Genomic DNA, 19411 nt, shown 5'->3' on the forward strand with positions numbered 1-19411 from the left:
GACAGAAAACAGACTATACAGTTTATAAAAAAAGATTTTTGTCTTCTTCATGTAATCGGGTAAATCAGTTGCATCTAAACTAATCTAAAAGAAAGTATTGCTGTAATTTGATTCTTTAAGCCATGTAACTTGTTATAATCTTTGGACAGGTGTAATAATGGTGTAGCCTCAGCGTGAACGTGTGGTCCAGTGAATGCTCAGACACATGAAAAATAATATATGACAGCATATTATATTAGATATTCTTCTTTAAAATACAGTTTTCTACTATCCTTAGTTTCTTTAGACAAATTATCCCACAAACGCAACATTCTATTGGATTAGTTCTGAATTTAGTTTTTAAATGTCCGGTCCAGTCCAGTTATAAATACAATCTCTTAAATCTTATTAGTAAATTTGACAGTTTTGTATCATTTATTTTAAACATAACGTGCAAGATTTAATAGTCCACCAAGTCATAAAATTTAATCCATTTTAATTTCAGGAATAGTGGATTCATCGGATGTCTCTACCGTCCTCTATGTATGATTTTTCTGTTTAGAAAAATGTAAATGTAAGTAATACATTTTTTACAAGCATTCCCCCCAACTTTTACACAATAAGTCAAATAAGGGACAATCAGTGAATTACATAATATCAACAAAGCTTCATCATTCTATTACTTAATCATTTAATGTTTGAACAACTGCTGTGTGGTTGATAACACCCTGAAATGTTATCTCTCTCAAACACTTAATAACAAAACCATACAACCCACACCTCACTGGCAATATCTACTGCTAAATATCATATAGTTAGTTCTTTCAATATTTATTCTTAATTTATATTTAACTATGTTTTCATGCTTATCATAAGCTTTTTAATCACATCCAACACATGTAAAATTTTTACAAGAGTAGAACAAAGTGATGTCATCAGCAAAAAGAGCACTTTGAAGACGTCTTGATATATTAACAAAAGCTCTGATGTATAAAATAAAACCTTTTGGCCCCATGATTGACCCCAGGACTGTGGCCTTTTATTATTTTACAACTTGCCAAAGTACCAAGATCTATAGAAAAATGATTACACATGTCAGAAAATAAGGATCCTCACTTGTGTGACTTCTATAGTGGCGTTCCACGACTAGCAGTCATTGTAAAAGATGTTATAAAAGTCACGAGGATGAGGCATTTGAGCTGTGTGTTCTAAGATGACGAGTTAAATCTCTATTTTGTCGAAATGATTTGTCACACGACTTACAAGAATAAGGCTTTTCACCTGTGTGTGTTCTGAGATGACAAATCAAATTGGCATTTTCTCTAAAAGATTTATCACACAAGTCACAAGAATACGGCTTGTTGTCTGTGTGAGTTCTGAGGTGACGAGTCAAGCTGTGACTTTGTCGAAAAGATTTATCACACAACTTACAAGAATAAGGCCTGTCCCCTGTGTGCGTTCTAAGGTGACGAGTCAAATCGTGACTTTGTATGAAATGTTTCCCACACACTTCACATGGATATGGTTTCTCACCTGTATGACTTCTCATGTGCAAAGTTAAATCAGATTTCCAGATGAAACCCTTTCCACAGGTCAAACATAAGAAAGGCTTCTCCTCTTCATGCGTTTTAAGGTGACGAGCCAAACTGCTATGTGCTTTAAAAGATTTTTCACACACTTCACAAGGAAAGGACTTCTCACCTGTATGAGTTTTCATGTGCATAGTTAAAGCAAATTTCCAGATAAAACCTTTTCCACATGTCAGACATGAAAAAGGCTTCTCTTCTTCGTGTGTTCCCAGGTGACGAGTCAAATGGTGACTTTGTCGAAAAGATTTATCACAAAACTTACAAGAATAAGGCTTCTCACCTTTGTGAGTTCTTCTGTGACGAGCCAAATTACTGCAGTTTTTGAAGGGTTTGTCACAAAACTCACAGGAATAAGGCTTCTCATCTGTGTGAGTTCTTTTATGTTTGTTTAAATAATCTGCGTGTCTGAAAGATATACCGCACACTTCACAAGGATACGGCTTCTCCCCTGTGTGGATTCTCATGTGCACGGGCAAGTAGTTACGCGTCTGGAAATATTTACCGCATATTTCACATGAAGCCGAATCTCCCTTATTTCTTTTCTCTTTTGAATTGTCCATATGGTCCACACTGTCTATTGTTCCACTGTCCTGATGTCTGGTCTCTGCCTGCAGAACGTTTTCTCCACTTGATCCTGATTCTTTCTGGTTGCTACTTTGCATAATTTGGTTCTCAGCTTCATGACAGTTTGCAAAGAGGACTTGGTGTGTGTTTGGTTCTGGTTCACTGTTGTCATCTTGCTCAGAAGTAAGAGTCACCATAATATCGCTGTCAGTGTTATGCTTCATATTAACATGATCTTCATCCTGATTACTGCAGAGAGCATCTTGTTCATATTTAATCATAAAAGGTTCTGGTTCCTCTTCTTCCTCTTTATTTTGTACAGGTCCTAGTTCCTCCTTTAACTCCACGATCTGCGGCAGCTCAGGTCCACTGTGGCATGTCTGCTCATTAGCAGGAGTCACCACAGAGCTGTGGGTCTCCTGCTTCACTAAAAGCTGCCCTTCATCCTGAAATATCCGCAGTTCAAGATGTTCTTGTATAATTGGTTGAGGTTGTGGTTCTTCTTTTGGCTCACTCATTTGCTTTGATTCCATTTCCTCTGCTTCCTCTTTAATCTGAGGAGGTTCTGGTTCCTCTTTTGGCTCACTCATCTGCTGTGTTCCTGGTTCCTCCGGTTCTGCTTTTATTTCTATAGTGTCTGGTATCTTGGGGTCAAGAATGGAGTTTCTCTTTTCAGGTATGAGAAGGTGGTCCGCGAGAACCTCCCAGGTAGCAACAGACATGATGCTGTGGGGAAGTGAAGAACAGGAGAACAACATTAAAGTGACGACTGGAAGGGTTTAGTATTGCACTAAGGTTTACACTTGATTAATGAGGAGAGTCTGTTTAAAAACTATATTTCAAAATACGATTTAATTAGTAAATTCTTGCTAGTAACATGAGGCTAAAATAAAGGTTTCATTGTAGTTAAATGTGATGATCACACCTGAGGTCATTTTAAATCTCAATCTAAATGAAATTCAATCATTATGATTTTTTTCTTATGGTTGAAGAATAGCTTAAAGATGATCTATTATGGAAAAAAAAAAATCACAAAGGTATCAACAATCAAATTCATTCATACATTTTTAAAAGCACAAAATAAAATTTACTACTAAAAACACAACTGATTAAAGGGTAGTTGCAGTAAAAATCTCTCTTCTTCACGGTTTTCTGCAGTGCTTTTAGTTCACCAAGAGTCATTGGCTCTGTCATTTTGGACTCCTGCTGAAAATGAATCCAGGTTGAGGGGCGACTGTTTATAAATGGGTTGGTGGTTTATTTTATTGTCAGAAGTGCCGTTTTTGCTCTGGTTTAATTTTTATGCCCAATAATTTCCCTAGGTGCACGAGTTCAAGGGTGATGCTCAACCAAACTACCTTGACCCCCCCCCCATTGTACAGCTTCACTTTTGTTGTGTTAAATCTCTGTTCATATAGACAACATTGACTATTAAATGATTGACTGACAATCTAGTCAACATAAACTTCTTTATTTGAAAATTATTCATTACCTAATAATATTATTATTATTATAACAGAACACGTAAGCAGCAACTTGTGCGCTTATTTGCTCTTTCATTCCAAATGTTCCATTTTGAAAAAAAAGAAATGGAAATAAAACTTTTTTTTCATCCAATTCATCGATTAATCATAAAAACAATCGACCGATTAATACATTTTTAAAAATAATCGTTAGTTGCAGCCCTAATTTGATCCCTGAAACTGTTCCCTCCCAATTGTATTTGCAAGGTCCTCCAGCGGTGCCAATGCATCCAACGTGAAACATTACGCACTGTTAAAGTAACTGCTGCACACTATAAATCTGTTTATCTGTGGTACATGTCACCTTGTGAGTATCGGAGAGAGGAATGTGATGGCAGAAGACTTTTATTTAAGATTGAATTTGCTTTATGGACACTTGAAATTTTTCTGAAATTCTGTTGGTGAGGACGTCACTGATCCTGGAGCAGAGAGGTGTGGAGAGTCCACGCTGTGGAGCTTCAGAGGCAGCATGTCAGGGAGCACCGTGCTGATGCTGATGTCCATGAAGAGCATCCTGACAGGTGATGTTCTGCTGCAGGTGAGTCAGAGTTGAGTGAAATGCTAACGAGACAGCGTCCTCAGTGGAGCGATTCTCCCAGTAGGCAAACTGCAGGCTGTCCAGGCCTATAAAGGTGCACTTAAAATCCTTAAATTTTCTCACAAATTGATGATGTGCCTTATAATCCGGTGCACCTTATATATGATCACCGTTGTGCTTACTGACTGATTTTATGTGGTACAATGCACTCAAAAATCTGTTAAAATGTTTAAGTACGACTTTGGTTAGCAACAAACCATATGTGATTTCTAATCACATATGGTCAAGACAGACTCAAAACATAGGATATATTACTGATAATTTAATACCATACACAGACATTACTGTTAATTTGTCCTTTGTTATGAAAAACATATAAATCATTTATATGATAGTGTATTTTCAAAGTTACACAAATTGTAATCTTTAAAACAGTGATTTGGGATGGGGAGGTTTGCAGACTATTTGAAAAACAATGACTTCATTTACGCTCCAGTAAGGTGCTAGGTGCAGAAGAGCACGGGGCTTTTATATGGGGGGTTTGTAGAATAGTAAACGGTTTTTAAAACTATCTCATGGCTCTTAATGTTATCTTAGTTAACTCAGGAACAGGCTAGGGCTATTACAACTAATGGCTGATGTGTCAGAAAGCACATGTCTGCTGGAGACTGAATGTCTGCAGGGGGATGTAATCCATCCCCTTTGGGAGTCCTTGAGGTGTTGTTTAAAAGACATGTTTTGGGTTTGTATGATGAGACAACAGCTTGCAATCGCATGGAAAACACGCCGGGGTAAAATAGGCTACGTGTGGTCGCTGATAAAGTTTGTATGTGCTGTCTCCCCATTTGGAATTCCAAATAGAAATAAATATATGTATGCTATAAGTGTTGCCTTGCTGCCAAATCCTCGAACCTAGATGAGACGGGCCGTGGTGAAATGGAGTAGGGACAGACCCGCAATCTTAACACTTTCTTTAATTAATTACCCATAACAAAAGTTTTTCTCTATGCAGAATCACACAGCTGCGTACTTTGCAGCGTCTGGTATAAATTTACGCTTTTAAAAACACGCCCATAAGCCGCAACACTTATGTTACGTTCCTCCTTTAGGTGGCCAGATCTGATTTCTCTAACTAAAACTGGGGACGTCTGATTTTTATAAAGATAGAATCTCAGCCTGGGGGTTGGATTGTTTTGTCTGAACTGCAACGCTGACGACGGGACGGTATGGTGCATTCTGCAAAGCTCTACCTCAGGGGGGTGGGGAGGGTCGTGGCCTAGTGGTTAGAGCAGCGCGCTTGCACTCAGAGAAGGATGCAAGTACCCGGTTCGATCCCCAGCGCCTGCACTCTGGGTCCCTGAGCAAGACCCTTAACCCCAGAACGCTCCCCGGGCGCCGCACATGGCAGCCCACTGCTCCCCAAGGGGATGGGTTAAATGCAGAGAACACATTTCATTATGTATGTTTCAATGACAATAAAGATGATATTCCTATTACTACATTGGGACAGCAGCAGGACCGGGTAAATACTAAACTTTTTTTACTCCATCATGATTCACTGAAATCCGGGACATTTTTAGGGACAGCTTTTGCTGGGGACAGGTTATCCAAAACGGAGTCTGTCCCCGGATATCGGGGACGTCTGGTCACCCTACCAGAGGGGCGGAGTGATATCACACACTTGGGAAGAATATGTAATGCGCCTTATGATCCGGTGAGTCTTATATGTGGACGAAGACTCACATAGACACGTAAATACATGTTGCGCCCTATAGTCTGAAAATACGGTAATTAATTTTCTTGTGGAAAATATTAATGTGAAATAAATGTTTTATTATACAAATGTTTAAAGAATGAAAAATATTTCAGTATAATGAGATGGTAATCATTTCATTATAATTTTGAATATTTAGACATTATTTCAAGTAGATAATTATTTCACAATTTTTTATTTAATTATTTCATTTTGAACACTTTGGTGTTCCATAGTAACAATGCCCACACATTGATCACTATAAAGTTAATACCTATAGGCTACCCTCATAATTGTATATAATAATAGAGGTATATCAGAGGTATTTTAATACAGGCTCAAAGAAAATTACCAAAACACTCACATTTTAAAACTGAATCTCTGACAAAACGCAATGGTTTCTGATTGGTGTGACCTTACTAAACTGAATAAATCACAATGGTAACTAATGTGTTACTGCTTTTGTGAAACCCAGCCCAGAATATCTGTAAAATCTTAATTCGCTCTCTTGGTTTTGTGAAATAGCACTTTGATGTGAATTTTGTTACACTTTGAATTTGAATTATTAGTTTTTTAGGGTAGGTAAACTGTGTTGCATCTTAAACTGCTGTAACAATAAAGTTGATTTTGAGTTCTGAGTATCATGGAACCCTCCTGAACTAGCTTTCAAAACACAACTAACTACGTTTTGTGGATATTATAAACCACACTCGAAACGAAGCATTCCTTTGTAAATAAGAATAAAACAGAACCAGAACCATAAATAAAGCAAATCACCGAGCAGTAAACACCCAGACACGCTTCCTCCGCGGCATTAACTAGTTCCTGATCATATTCCCTGATTACCTGTTCATTGTTTTGATCATTTATGATGTGCACTGTTTTTTAAAGACCACTATTATTGTAATAGAAGCAGAGTTGCAAATAAAGCTTTAAAAACACTGTTTAGGTCCACAGCTCCAGCTTAAAAACATTACCTAGTCATTGTTTTGATCATTTATGAACCATTTCCAATTTCTCTCAGTGAAATAAGTCCTGAACAAAATTAAACTGCGATAAAGGAAGCAAACAACCAAGCTGTGAACAAACACGTCCTGCTTCCTCCGCGGCATCAACTAGTTCCTGATCATATTCTCTGTTTTCCAGCATTAGTTCATCCAGACCAGCGTCTAGTTAACATACCTGGAGGTTCTGACCCGGTTCGGGTTCTCCAGCTGCTATCCAGCAGTCTGAGCTGATGCTCGGTCTCTTCCTCCTCCTGGACGATGGTTCTGAATATTTATTCAGCAGTTAGTCGCTCTCTGGTGATGAAGCGAAGATATTGTTGCTGCAGACGCTGAAATATTCAGTTTACAGCAAAAACAGACTTCTGACCGACGATGAACAAGCAAACCTGGAAGCTTACGCTGCTAGCACCTCGTTGTTTACTTCCGCCGGAAGTGTTACACGGAGATAAATACCAGAAACAGCGAAGCCCCCTAAGAGGTCCGCGTTCAGCTCAAATGATTTCAGTACCATTTAAATTAACAATTGAATACCATCGCTAAAAGGATAAGTAAATAATAAAGAATTCCTAAATACATTACAAGTTATTCAAGAAAGAACATATTGAGAAATAAGTAAACAAATAATATTTTTAAAAATGTAATGCATTATTTGTTCTATAATAGAAAGAAGTATGCATCATAATTATTGTTTATGATGCAATGAAAGCTTACCATATGGTTTTAAAATATTCATCACTGGATGGTAAATAACAGTTGGTCGGAATACTTTATGACTGTTGCCTTGCTGCAGAAAGTCCTGCATTCAAATCCTGGTCTGGGTGCTATTCATGGAGTTTATCTCCAAGTCCTCCAGCTTCCTCTAACAGTACAAAAACAAGACTTAATTAATTAGTCTCTCTAAATTATCTTTAGGTGTGTGTGTGTGTGTGTGTGTGTGTGTGTGTGTGTGTGTGTGTGTGTGTGTGTGTGTGTGTGTGTGTGTGTGTGTGTGTGCGTGCGTGCTGTGTCGCCTGACAATACCAGACTCATTATTACACCTCTAATTGTATATTAAATGGTAACTCACGAATCACACAGAATTTCCCTCAGCTAAATCAGGATAAACTGTGTTTTTGTTATTGTAACAGAAATTCAGTTAAAAAAATCACCACCAAAGTTTGAACTCTGGCAATTAATCCTTGAAGTCAGAAAGATCTGTGCTATTTAAAGAATATTTGACTATATTGGAATAGATCCTAAACGGCATTTAATAAAAAAACATCTGTAAAATCTTGCCAAACTGACCATTTCTCTACCAGCCAAATAAAGAGGCTTAAATTCACAACTTACAACTGTTAGAGGAAGTTTTTCTAATATTCTGTTTACTGGTCCTCCTAGAGCTGCTAAGCAAAGTTGGGCCTGGTTAGTACTTGGATGGAAGACCTCCTGGGAATACTAGGTGCTGTAAGCTTTTGCTTTCTAGGACGGCACTTAGAACTCTCCTACTCTGCAGTTTTCCAAAATTTTGACAAAACAATGCTCTTGACTCCTCACACACTCTGGCACCTTCTCTTCAAATACGTCTGTGAGAGTCCTGCCGGGACATTGGACAACACCCGCACCGTGGAAGTGCACTAGCAGTAAGCGCCGAGGGTCACTCCTCTTTCTACAATTTAGGCAACTTTCATCTCTGATTTCAGACACAGTAGATGAAATGTAGAGAAAATGCTCTTCAGGCAAGTGGCTGCCCCACTGTTGCATTCATTGTCTTTGAGGAGCAAAAGGTCAAACCGTGGTCAAATCAAAAATAAAGAATCTGGCTCCCTCTGCTGGACGAAAAACTGCACATACCTGGGGACAGCTCAGGTTTTGGCAATCAAGCGCACCTGAATTGACTAACCCTGTAATCACAATCCCTACCTCCAGATTTGGGCATAATAACCCGAAAATAAAACACAACGAGAAACAAAGTTGTTTGCTTAATTAAAAGAATGTCAAATGCATATGTGCCAGGACTAGGAGCTACATGAGCCTCGGGTGGCTTTGATGAAGAGGACGAAGAAGCAACCGCCATCACGGCATGTCTGGGGAAATGTTGTGTGACGTCTAAAATGTCCGTGCCTGGTGAGGGCTGTTGCTTACGGCCACACCACTCTGGTGCGCCTGAACCCGTCTGATCTCAGAAGCTAAGCAGAGTTGGGCTTGGTTAGTACTTGGATGGGAGACCTCCTGGGAATACTAGGTGCTGTAAGCTTTTGCTTTCTAGGACGGCACTTAGAACTCTTCCACTCAGCAGTTTTCCAAAGTTTTGACAAACTAATACTCTTGACTCTTCACACACTCTGGCACCTTCTCTTCAAATACGTCTGTGAGAGTCCTGCCGGGACATTGGACAACACCCGCATCGTGGAAGTGCACTAGCAGTAAGCGCCGAGGGTCACTCCTCTTTCTACAATTTAGGCAACTTTCATCTCTGATTTCAGACACAGTAGATGAAATGTAGAGAAAATGCTCTTCAGGCAAGTGGCTGCCCCACTGTTGCATTCATTGTCTTTGAGGAGCAAAAGGTCAAAACCGTGGTCAAATCAAAAATAAAGAATCTGGCTCCCTCTGCTGGACGAAAAACTGCACATACCTGGGGACAGCTCAGGTTTTGGCAATCAAGCGCACCTGAATTGACTAACCCTGTAATCACAATCCCTACCTCCAGATTTGGGCATAATAACGCGAAAATAAAACACAACGAGAAACAAAGTTGTTTGCTTAATTAAAAGAATGTCAAATGCATATGTGCCAGGACTAGGAGCTACATGAGCCTCGGGTGGCTTTGATGAAGAGGACGAAGAAGCAACCGCCATCACGGCATGTCTGGGGAAATGTTGTGTGACGTCTAAAATGTCCGTGCCTGGTGAGGGCTGTTGCTTACGGCCACACCACTCTGGTGCGCCTGAACCCGTCTGATCTCAGAAGCTAAGCAGAGTCGGGCTTGGTTAGTACTTGGATGGGAGACCTCCTGGGAATACTAGGTGCTGTAAGCTTTTGCTTTCTAGGACGGCACTTAGAACTCTCCTACTCTGCAGTTTTCCAAAATTTTGACAAAACAATGCTCTTGACTCCTCAGACACTCTGGCACTTGCTTTCTCTGGCTCTCTCTGCTGGACAAAAAGCTGTTGTACATCCAATTGGGTTCAAGCAACACCAACACCACGAAGCGGGGTAGGAATGGTTTTACAGGGCACTTCAATGATAAGAGATACGTGAGTGTTTTTTAAATTATGCTACTCTTTCATAGTTTTGTGAATGTCAGACAGATGCCTGTCCCATTTACTATGAGGAACAAACTTGTTTATTTAATCAAAAGAATGTCAAATGCATATGTCCCAGGACTAGGAGCTACATGAGCCTCGGGTGGCTTTGATGAAGAGGACGAAGAAGCAACCACCATCACGGCATGTCTGGGGAAATGTTGTGTGACGTCTAAAATGTCCGTGCCTGGTGAGGGCTGTTGCTTACGGCCACACCACTCTGGTGCGCCTGAACCCGGTCTGATCTCAGAAGCTAAGCAGAGTCGGGCTTGGTTAGTACTTGGATGGGAGACCTCCTGGGAATACTAGGTGCTGTAAGCTTTTGCTTTCTAGGACGGCACTTAGAACTCTTCCACTCAGCAGTTTTCCAAAGTTTTGACAAACTAATACTCTTGACTCTTCACACACTCTGGCACCTTCTCTTCAAATACGTCTGTGAGAGTCCTGCCGGGACATTGGACAACACCCGCACCGTGGAAGTGCACTAGCAGTAAGCGCCGAGGGTCACTCCTCTTTCTACAATTTAGGCAACTTTCATCTCTGATTTCAGACACAGTAGATGAAATGTAGAGAAAATGCTCTTCAGGCAAGTGGCTGCCCCACTGTTGCATTCATTGTCTTTGAGGAGCAAAAGGTCAAACCGTGGTCAAATCAAAAATAAAGAATCTGGCTCCCTCTGCTGGACGAAAAACTGCACATACCTGGGGACAGCTCAGGTTTTGGCAATCAAGCGCACCTGAATTGACTAACCCTGTAATCACAATCCCTACCTCCAGATTTGGGCATAATAACCCGAAAATAAAACACAACGAGAAACAAAGTTGTTTGCTTAATTAAAAGAATGTCAAATGCATATGTGCCAGGACTAGGAGCTACATGAGCCTCGGGTGGCTTTGATGAAGAGGACGAAGAAGCAACCGCCATCACGGCATGTCTGGGGAAATGTTGTGTGACGTCTAAAATGTCCGTGCCTGGTGAGGGCTGTTGCTTACGGCCACACCACTCTGGTGCGCCTGAACCCGTCTGATCTCAGAAGCTAAGCAGAGTCGGGCTTGGTTAGTACTTGGATGGGAGACCTCCTGGGAATACTAGGTGCTGTAAGCTTTTGCTTTCTAGGACGGCACTTAGAACTCTCCTACTCTGCAGTTTTCCAAAATTTTGACAAAACAATGCTCTTGACTCCTCAGACACTCTGGCACTTGCTTTCTCTGGCTCTCTCTGCTGGACAAAAAGCTGTTGTACATCCAATTGGGTTCAAGCAACACCAACACCACGAAGCGGGGTAGGAATGGTTTTACAGGGCACTTCAATGATAAGAGATACGTGAGTGTTTTTTAAATTATGCTACTCTTTCATAGTTTTGTGAATGTCAGACAGATGCCTGTCCCATTTACTATGAGGAACAAACTTGTTTATTTAATCAAAAGAATGTCAAATGCATATGTCCCAGGACTAGGAGCTACATGAGCCTCGGGTGGCTCTGATGAAGAGGACGAAGAAGCAACCACCATCACGGCATGTCTGGGGAAATGTTGTGTGACGTCTAAAATGTCCGTGCCTGGTGAGGGCTGTTGCTTACGGCCACACCACTCTGGTGCGCCTGAACCCGGCTGATTTCAGAAGCTAAGCAGAGTCGGGCTTGGTTAGTACTTGGATGGGAGACCTCCTGGGAATACTAGGTGCTGTAAGCTTTTGCTTTCTAGGACGGCACTTAGAACTCTTCCACTCAGCAGTTTTCCAAAGTTTTGACAAACTAATACTCTTGACTCTTCACACACTCTGGCACCTTCTCTTCAAATACGTCTGTGAGAGTCCTGCCGGGACATTGGACAACACCCGCACCGTGGAAGTGCACTAGCAGTAAGCGCCGAGGGTCACTCCTCTTTCTACAATTTAGGCAACTTTCATCTCTGATTTCAGACACAGTAGATGAAATGTAGAGAAAATGCTCTTCAGGCAAGTGGCTGCCCCACTGTTGCATTCATTGTCTTTGAGGAGCAAAAGGTCAAACCGTGGTCAAATCAAAAATAAAGAATCTGGCTCCCTCTGCTGGACGAAAAACTGCACATACCTGGGGACAGCTCAGGTTTTGGCAATCAAGCGCACCTGAATTGACTAACCCTGTAATCACAATCCCTACCTCCAGATTTGGGCATAATAACCCGAAAATAAAACACAACGAGAAACAAAGTTGTTTGCTTAATTAAAAGAATGTCAAATGCATATGTGCCAGGACTAGGAGCTACATGAGCCTCGGGTGGCTTTGATGAAGAGGACGAAGAAGCAACCGCCATCACGGCATGTCTGGGGAAATGTTGTGTGACGTCTAAAATGTCCGTGCCTGGTGAGGGCTGTTGCTTACGGCCACACCACTCTGGTGCGCCTGAACCCGTCTGATCTCAGAAGCTAAGCAGAGTCGGGCTTGGTTAGTACTTGGATGGGAGACCTCCTGGGAATACTAGGTGCTGTAAGCTTTTGCTTTCTAGGACGGCACTTAGAACTCTCCTACTCTGCAGTTTTCCAAAATTTTGACAAAACAATGCTCTTGACTCCTCAGACACTCTGGCACTTGCTTTCTCTGGCTCTCTCTGCTGGACAAAAAGCTGTTGTACATCCAATTGGGTTCAAGCAACACCAACACCACGAAGCGGGGTAGGAATGGTTTTACAGGGCACTTCAATGATAAGAGATACGTGAGTGTTTTTTAAATTATGCTACTCTTTCATAGTTTTGTGAATGTCAGACAGATGCCTGTCCCATTTACTATGAGGAACAAACTTGTTTATTTAATCAAAAGAATGTCAAATGCATATGTCCCAGGACTAGGAGCTACATGAGCCTCGGGTGGCTCTGATGAAGAGGACGAAGAAGCAACCACCATCACGGCATGTCTGGGGAAATGTTGTGTGACGTCTAAAATGTCCGTGCCTGGTGAGGGCTGTTGCTTACGGCCACACCACTCTGGTGCGCCTGAACCCGTCTGATCTCAGAAGCTAAGCAGAGTCGGGCTTGGTTAGTACTTGGATGGGAGACCTCCTGGGAATACTAGGTGCTGTAAGCTTTTGCTTTCTAGGACGGCACTTAGAACTCTTCCACTCAGCAGTTTTCCAAAGTTTTGACAAACTAATACTCTTGACTCTTCACACACTCTGGCACCTTCTCTTCAAATACGTCTGTGAGAGTCCTGCCGGGACATTGGACAACACCCGCACCGTGGAAGTGCACTAGCAGTAAGCGCCGAGGGTCACTCCTCTTTCTACAATTTAGGCAACTTTCATCTCTGATTTCAGACACAGTAGATGAAATGTAGAGAAAATGCTCTTCAGGCAAGTGGCTGCCCCACTGTTGCATTCATTGTCTTTGAGGAGCAAAAGGTCAAACCGTGGTCAAATCAAAAATAAAGAATCTGGCTCCCTCTGCTGGACGAAAAACTGCACATACCTGGGGACAGCTCAGGTTTTGGCAATCAAGCGCACCTGAATTGACTAACCCTGTAATCACAATCCCTACCTCCAGATTTGGGCATAATAACCCGAAAATAAAACACAACGAGAAACAAAGTTGTTTGCTTAATTAAAAGAATGTCAAATGCATATGTGCCAGGACTAGGAGCTACATGAGCCTCGGGTGGCTTTGATGAAGAGGACGAAGAAGCAACCGCCATCACGGCATGTCTGGGGAAATGTTGTGTGACGTCTAAAATGTCCGTGCCTGGTGAGGGCTGTTGCTTACGGCCACACCACTCTGGTGCGCCTGAACCCGTCTGATCTCAGAAGCTAAGCAGAGTCGGGCTTGGTTAGTACTTGGATGGGAGACCTCCTGGGAATACTAGGTGCTGTAAGCTTTTGCTTTCTAGGACGGCACTTAGAACTCTCCTACTCTGCAGTTTTCCAAAATTTTGACAAAACAATGCTCTTGACTCCTCAGACACTCTGGCACTTGCTTTCTCTGGCTCTCTCTGCTGGACAAAAAGCTGTTGTACATCCAATTGGGTTCAAGCAACACCAACACCACGAAGCGGGGTAGGAATGGTTTTACAGGGCACTTCAATGATAAGAGATACGTGAGTGTTTTTTAAATTATGCTACTCTTTCATAGTTTTGTGAATGTCAGACAGATGCCTGTCCCATTTACTATGAGGAACAAACTTGTTTATTTAATCAAAAGAATGTCAAATGCATATGTCCCAGGACTAGGAGCTACATGAGCCTCGGGTGGCTCTGATGAAGAGGACGAAGAAGCAACCACCATCACGGCATGTCTGGGGAAATGTTGTGTGACGTCTAAAATGTCCGTGCCTGGTGAGGGCTGTTGCTTACGGCCACACCACTCTGGTGCGCCTGAACCCGTCTGATTCTCAGAAGCTAAGCAGAGTCGGGCTTGGTTAGTACTTGGATGGGAGACCTCCTGGGAATACTAGGTGCTGTAAGCTTTTGCTTTCTAGGACGGCACTTAGAACTCTTCCACTCAGCAGTTTTCCAAAGTTTTGACAAACTAATACTCTTGACTCTTCACACACTCTGGCACCTTCTCTTCAAATACGTCTGTGAGAGTCCTGCCGGGACATTGGACAACACCCGCACCGTGGAAGTGCACTAGCAGTAAGCGCCGAGGGTCACTCCTCTTTCTACAATTTAGGCAACTTTCATCTCTGATTTCAGACACAGTAGATGAAATGTAGAGAAAATGCTCTTCAGGCAAGTGGCTGCCCCACTGTTGCATTCATTGTCTTTGAGGAGCAAAAGGTCAAACCGTGGTCAAATCAAAAATAAAGAATCTGGCTCCCTCTGCTGGACGAAAAACTGCACATACCTGGGGACAGCTCAGGTTTTGGCAATCAAGCGCACCTGAATTGACTAACCCTGTAATCACAATCCCTACCTCCAGATTTGGGCATAATAACCCGAAAATAAAACACAACGAGAAACAAAGTTGTTTGCTTAATTAAAAGAATGTCAAATGCATATGTGCCAGGACTAGGAGCTACATGAGCCTCGGGTGGCTTTGATGAAGAGGACGAAGAAGCAACCGCCATCACGGCATGTCTGGGGAAATGTTGTGTGACGTCTAAAATGTCCGTGCCTGGTGAGGGCTGTTGCTTACGGCCACACCACTCTGGTGCGCCTGAACCCGTCTGATCTCAGAAGCTAAGCAGAGTCGGGCTTGGTTAGTACTTGGATGGGAGACCTCCTGGGAATACTAGGTGCTGTAAGCTTTTGCTTTCTAGGACGGCACTTAGAACTCTCCTACTCTGCAGTTTTCCAAAATTTTGACAAAACAATGCTCTTGACTCCTCAGACACTCTGGCACTTGCTTTCTCTGGCTCTCTCTGCTGGACAAAAAGCTGTTGTACATCCAATTGGGTTCAAGCAACACCAACACCACGAAGCGGGGGTAGGAATGGTTTTTACAGGGCACTTCAATGATAAGAGATACGTGAGTGTTTTTTAAATTATGCTACTCTTTCATAGTTTTGTGAATGTCAGACAGATGCCTGTCCCATTTACTATGAGGAACAAACTTGTTTATTTAATCAAAAGAATGTCAAATGCATATGTCCCAGGACTAGGAGCTACATGAGCCTCGGGTGGCTTTGATGAAGAGGACGAAGAAGCAACCACCATCACGGCATGTCTGGGGAAATGTTGTGTGACGTCTAAAATGTCCGTGCCTGGTGAGGGCTGTTGCTTACGGCCACACCACTCTGGTGCGCCTGAACCCGGCTGATCTCAGAAGCTAAGCAGAGTCGGGCTTGGTTAGTACTTGGATGGGAGACCTCCTGGGAATACTAGGTGCTGTAAGCTTTTGCTTTCTAGGACGGCACTTAGAACTCTTCCACTCAGCAGTTTTCCAAAGTTTTGACAAACTAATACTCTTGACTCTTCACACACTCTGGCACCTTCTCTTCAAATACGTCTGTGAGAGTCCTGCCGGGACATTGGACAACACCCGCACCGTGGAAGTGCACTAGCAGTAAGCGCCGAGGGTCACTCCTCTTTCTACAATTTAGGCAACTTTCATCTCTGATTTCAGACACAGTAGATGAAATGTAGAGAAAATGCTCTTCAGGCAAGTGGCTGCCCCACTGTTGCATTCATTGTCTTTGAGGAGCAAAAGGTCAAACCGTGGTCAAATCAAAAATAAAGAATCTGGCTCCCTCTGCTGGACGAAAAACTGCACATACCTGGGGACAGCTCAGGTTTTGGCAATCAAGCGCACCTGAATTGACTAACCCTGTAATCACAATCCCTACCTCCAGATTTGGGCATAATAACCCGAAAATAAAACACAACGAGAAACAAAGTTGTTTGCTTAATTAAAAGAATGTCAAATGCATATGTGCCAGGACTAGGAGCTACATGAGCCTCGGGTGGCTTTGATGAAGAGGACGAAGAAGCAACCGCCATCACGGCATGTCTGGGGAAATGTTGTGTGACGTCTAAAATGTCCGTGCCTGGTGAGGGCTGTTGCTTACGGCCACACCACTCTGGTGCGCCTGACCCGTCTGATCTCAGAAGCTAAGCAGAGTCGGGCTTGGTTAGTACTTGGATGGGAGACCTCCTGGGAATACTAGGTGCTGTAAGCTTTTGCTTTCTAGGACGGCACTTAGAACTCTCCTACTCTGCAGTTTTCCAAAATTTTGACAAAACAATGCTCTTGACTCCTCAGACACTCTGGCACTTGCTTTCTCTGGCTCTCTCTGCTGGACAAAAAGCTGTTGTACATCCAATTGGGTTCAAGCAACACCAACACCACGAAGCGGGGTAGGAATGGTTTTACAGGGCACTTCAATGATAAGAGATACGTGAGTGTTTTTTAAATTATGCTACTCTTTCATAGTTTTGTGAATGTCAGACAGATGCCTGTCCCATTTACTATGAGGAACAAACTTGTTTATTTAATCAAAAGAATGTCAAATGCATATGTCCCAGGACTAGGAGCTACATGAGCCCTCGGGTGGCTCTGATGAAGAGGACGAAAGAAGCAACCACCCATCACGGCATGTCTGGGGAAATGTTGTGTGACGTCTAAAATGTCCGTGCCTGGTGAGGGCTGTTGCTTACGGCCACACCACTCTGGTGCACCTGAACCCGGCTGATTTCAGAAGCTAAGCAGAGTCGGGCTTGGTTAGTACTTGGATGGGAGACCCTCCTGGGAATACTAGGTGCTGTAAGCTTTTGCTTTCTAGGACGGCACTTAGAACTCTTCCACTCAGCAGTTTTCCCAAAGTTTTGACAAACTAATACTCTTGACTCTTCACACACTCTGGCACCTTCTCTTCAAATACGTCTGTGAGAGTCCTGCCGGGACATTGGACAACACCCGCACCGTGGAAGTGCACTAGCAGTAAGCGCCGAGGGTCACTCCTCTTTCTACAATTTAGGCAACTTTCATCTCTGATTTCAGACACAGTAGATGAAATGTAGAGAAAATGCTCTTCAGGCAAGTGGCTGCCCCACTGTTGCATTCATTGTCTTTGAGGAGCAAAGGTCAAACCGTGGTCAAATCAAAAATAAAGAATCTGGCTCCCTCTGCTGGACGAAAAACTGCACATACCTGGGGACAGCTCAGGTTTTGGCAATCAAGCGCACCTGAATTGACTAACCCTGTAATCACAATCCCTACCTCCAGATTTGGGCATACTAACCCGAAAATAAAACACAACGAGAAACTAAGTTGTTTGCTTAATCAAAAGAATGTAAAATGCATATGTGCCAGGACTAGGAGCTACATGAGCCTCGGGTGGCTCTGATGAAGAGGACGAAAAAAGCAACCGCCATCACGGCATGTCTGGGAAATGTTGTGTGACGTCTAAAATGTCCGTGCCTGGTGAGGGCTGTTGCTTACGGCCACACCACTCTGGTGCGCACTGAACCCGTCTGATCTCAGAAGCTAAGCGAGTCGGGCTTGGTTAGTACTTGGATGGGAGACCTCCTGGGAATACTAGGTGCTGTAAGCTTTTGCTTTCTAGGACGGCAATTAGAACTCTCCTACTCTGCAGTTTTCCAAAATTTTGACAAAACAATGCTCTTGACTCCTCAGGACACTCTGGCACGTGCTTTTCTCTGGCTCTCTCTGCTGGACAAAAAGCTGTTGTACATCCAATTGGGTTCAAGCAACGACCAACACCACGAAGCGGGGGTAGGAATGGTTTTACAGGGCACTTCAATGATAAGATATACGTGAGTGTTTTTTAATTAATGCTACTCTTTCATAGTTTTGTGAATGTCAGACAGATGCCTGTCCCATTTACTATGAGGAACAAACTTGTTTATTTAATCAAAAGAATGTCAAATGCATATGTGCCAGGACTAGGAGCTACTGAGCCTCGGGTGGCTCTGATGAAGAGGACGAAGAAAGCAAACCCACCATCACGGCATTTCTGGGGAAAGGTTGTGTGCAGTCTAAAATGTCCGTGCCTGGGAGGGCTGTTGCTTACGGCCACACACTCTGGTGCGCCTGAACCGTCTGATCTCAGAAGCTAAGCAGAGTCGGGCTTGGTTAGTACTTGGATGGGAGACCTCCGGGGAATACTAGGTGCGCTGTAAGCTTTTGCTTTCTAGGACGGCACTTAGAACTCTTACACTCAAGCAGTTTTCCAAAGTTTTGACAAACTAATACTCTTGACTCTTCACACACTCTGGCACCTTCTCTTCAAATACGTCTGTGAGGAGTCCTGCCGGGACATTGGACAACACCCGCACCGTGGAAGTGCACTAGCAGTAAGCGCCGAGGGTCACTCCTCTTTCTACAATTTAGGCAACTTTCATCTTGATTTCAGACACAGTAGATGAAATGTAGAGAAGAAAATGCTCTTCAGGCAAGTGTGCTGGCCCCACTGTGATTCAGTCTTTGAGGAGCAAAAGGTCAAACGTGGTCAAATCAAAAATAAAGAATCTGGCTCCTCTGCTGGACGAAAAAACTGCACATACCTGGGGACAGCTCAGGTTTTGGCAATCAAGCGCACCTGATTACTAACCCTGTAATCACAATCCCTACCTCCAGATTTGGGCATAATAACCCGAAAATCAAAAACACAACGAGAAAACAAAGTTGTTTGGTTACTACAAAGAATGTCAAATGCTATGTGCCAGGACTCGGAGCTACATGAAGCCTCGGGTGGCTTTGATGAAAGGACGAAGAAGCAACCGCCATCACGGCATGTCTGGGGAA

At 42.9% G+C, this 19411-nt stretch overlaps 1 protein-coding gene, 7 non-coding genes and 8 pseudogenes across 8 annotated transcripts; 15 read left to right on the top strand and 1 right to left on the bottom strand.

Annotated features, from left to right (window-relative positions):
- Nucleotides 1-458: 458 nt before the first annotated feature.
- LOC110366381 (zinc finger protein OZF) lies at nucleotides 459-7383 on the bottom strand. Its single transcript, XM_036130227.1, has 2 exons — nucleotides 7129-7383; nucleotides 459-2858 (listed from the first exon to the last, which is right to left on the bottom strand). Exon 2 carries the CDS (start codon nucleotides 2852-2854, stop codon nucleotides 1157-1159), a length of 1698 nt encoding a protein of 565 aa, XP_035986120.1. The 5' UTR covers nucleotides 2855-2858; nucleotides 7129-7383; the 3' UTR covers nucleotides 459-1156.
- Nucleotides 7384-9068: 1685 nt separating this feature from the next.
- On the top strand, nucleotides 9069-9186 carry LOC118559503. The gene has a single exon (XR_004928901.1). It is a non-coding gene; the product is annotated as a 5S ribosomal RNA (ribosomal RNA).
- Nucleotides 9187-9852: 666 nt separating this feature from the next.
- Nucleotides 9853-9970, top strand: LOC118559514. The gene has a single exon (XR_004928904.1). It is a non-coding gene; the product is annotated as a 5S ribosomal RNA (ribosomal RNA).
- Nucleotides 9971-10439: 469 nt separating this feature from the next.
- Nucleotides 10440-10558, top strand: LOC118559508 (annotated as a pseudogene).
- A 665-nt stretch (nucleotides 10559-11223) lies between these two features.
- LOC118559515 lies at nucleotides 11224-11341 on the top strand. The gene has a single exon (XR_004928905.1). It is a non-coding gene; the product is annotated as a 5S ribosomal RNA (ribosomal RNA).
- A 469-nt stretch (nucleotides 11342-11810) lies between these two features.
- Nucleotides 11811-11928, top strand: LOC118559510 (annotated as a pseudogene).
- A 665-nt stretch (nucleotides 11929-12593) lies between these two features.
- Nucleotides 12594-12711, top strand: LOC118559516. Its single transcript, XR_004928906.1, has one exon. It is a non-coding gene; the product is annotated as a 5S ribosomal RNA (ribosomal RNA).
- Nucleotides 12712-13180: 469 nt separating this feature from the next.
- LOC118559517 lies at nucleotides 13181-13298 on the top strand. The gene has a single exon (XR_004928907.1). It is a non-coding gene; the product is annotated as a 5S ribosomal RNA (ribosomal RNA).
- A 665-nt stretch (nucleotides 13299-13963) lies between these two features.
- Nucleotides 13964-14081, top strand: LOC118559504. Its single transcript, XR_004928902.1, has one exon. It is a non-coding gene; the product is annotated as a 5S ribosomal RNA (ribosomal RNA).
- A 469-nt stretch (nucleotides 14082-14550) lies between these two features.
- On the top strand, nucleotides 14551-14669 carry LOC118559506 (annotated as a pseudogene).
- A 665-nt stretch (nucleotides 14670-15334) lies between these two features.
- LOC118559505 lies at nucleotides 15335-15452 on the top strand. Its single transcript, XR_004928903.1, has one exon. It is a non-coding gene; the product is annotated as a 5S ribosomal RNA (ribosomal RNA).
- Nucleotides 15453-15923: 471 nt separating this feature from the next.
- On the top strand, nucleotides 15924-16041 carry LOC118559507 (annotated as a pseudogene).
- Nucleotides 16042-16706: 665 nt separating this feature from the next.
- LOC118559509 lies at nucleotides 16707-16823 on the top strand (annotated as a pseudogene).
- A 472-nt stretch (nucleotides 16824-17295) lies between these two features.
- Nucleotides 17296-17414, top strand: LOC118559512 (annotated as a pseudogene).
- Nucleotides 17415-18079: 665 nt separating this feature from the next.
- Nucleotides 18080-18197, top strand: LOC118559511 (annotated as a pseudogene).
- Nucleotides 18198-18671: 474 nt separating this feature from the next.
- LOC118559513 lies at nucleotides 18672-18789 on the top strand (annotated as a pseudogene).
- Nucleotides 18790-19411: the final 622 nt, after the last annotated feature.

Source organism: Fundulus heteroclitus, unplaced genomic scaffold (assembly GCF_011125445.2).
Source record: "Fundulus heteroclitus isolate FHET01 unplaced genomic scaffold, MU-UCD_Fhet_4.1 scaffold_302, whole genome shotgun sequence".
Classification (NCBI taxonomy): domain Eukaryota; kingdom Metazoa; phylum Chordata; class Actinopteri; order Cyprinodontiformes; family Fundulidae; genus Fundulus; species Fundulus heteroclitus.

Coding starts and splice junctions, on each gene's coding strand:
- LOC110366381 (XM_036130227.1), bottom strand. CDS start 2,854: ATGTCTGTTGCTACCTGGGAGGTTCTCGCGGACCACCTTCTCATACCT.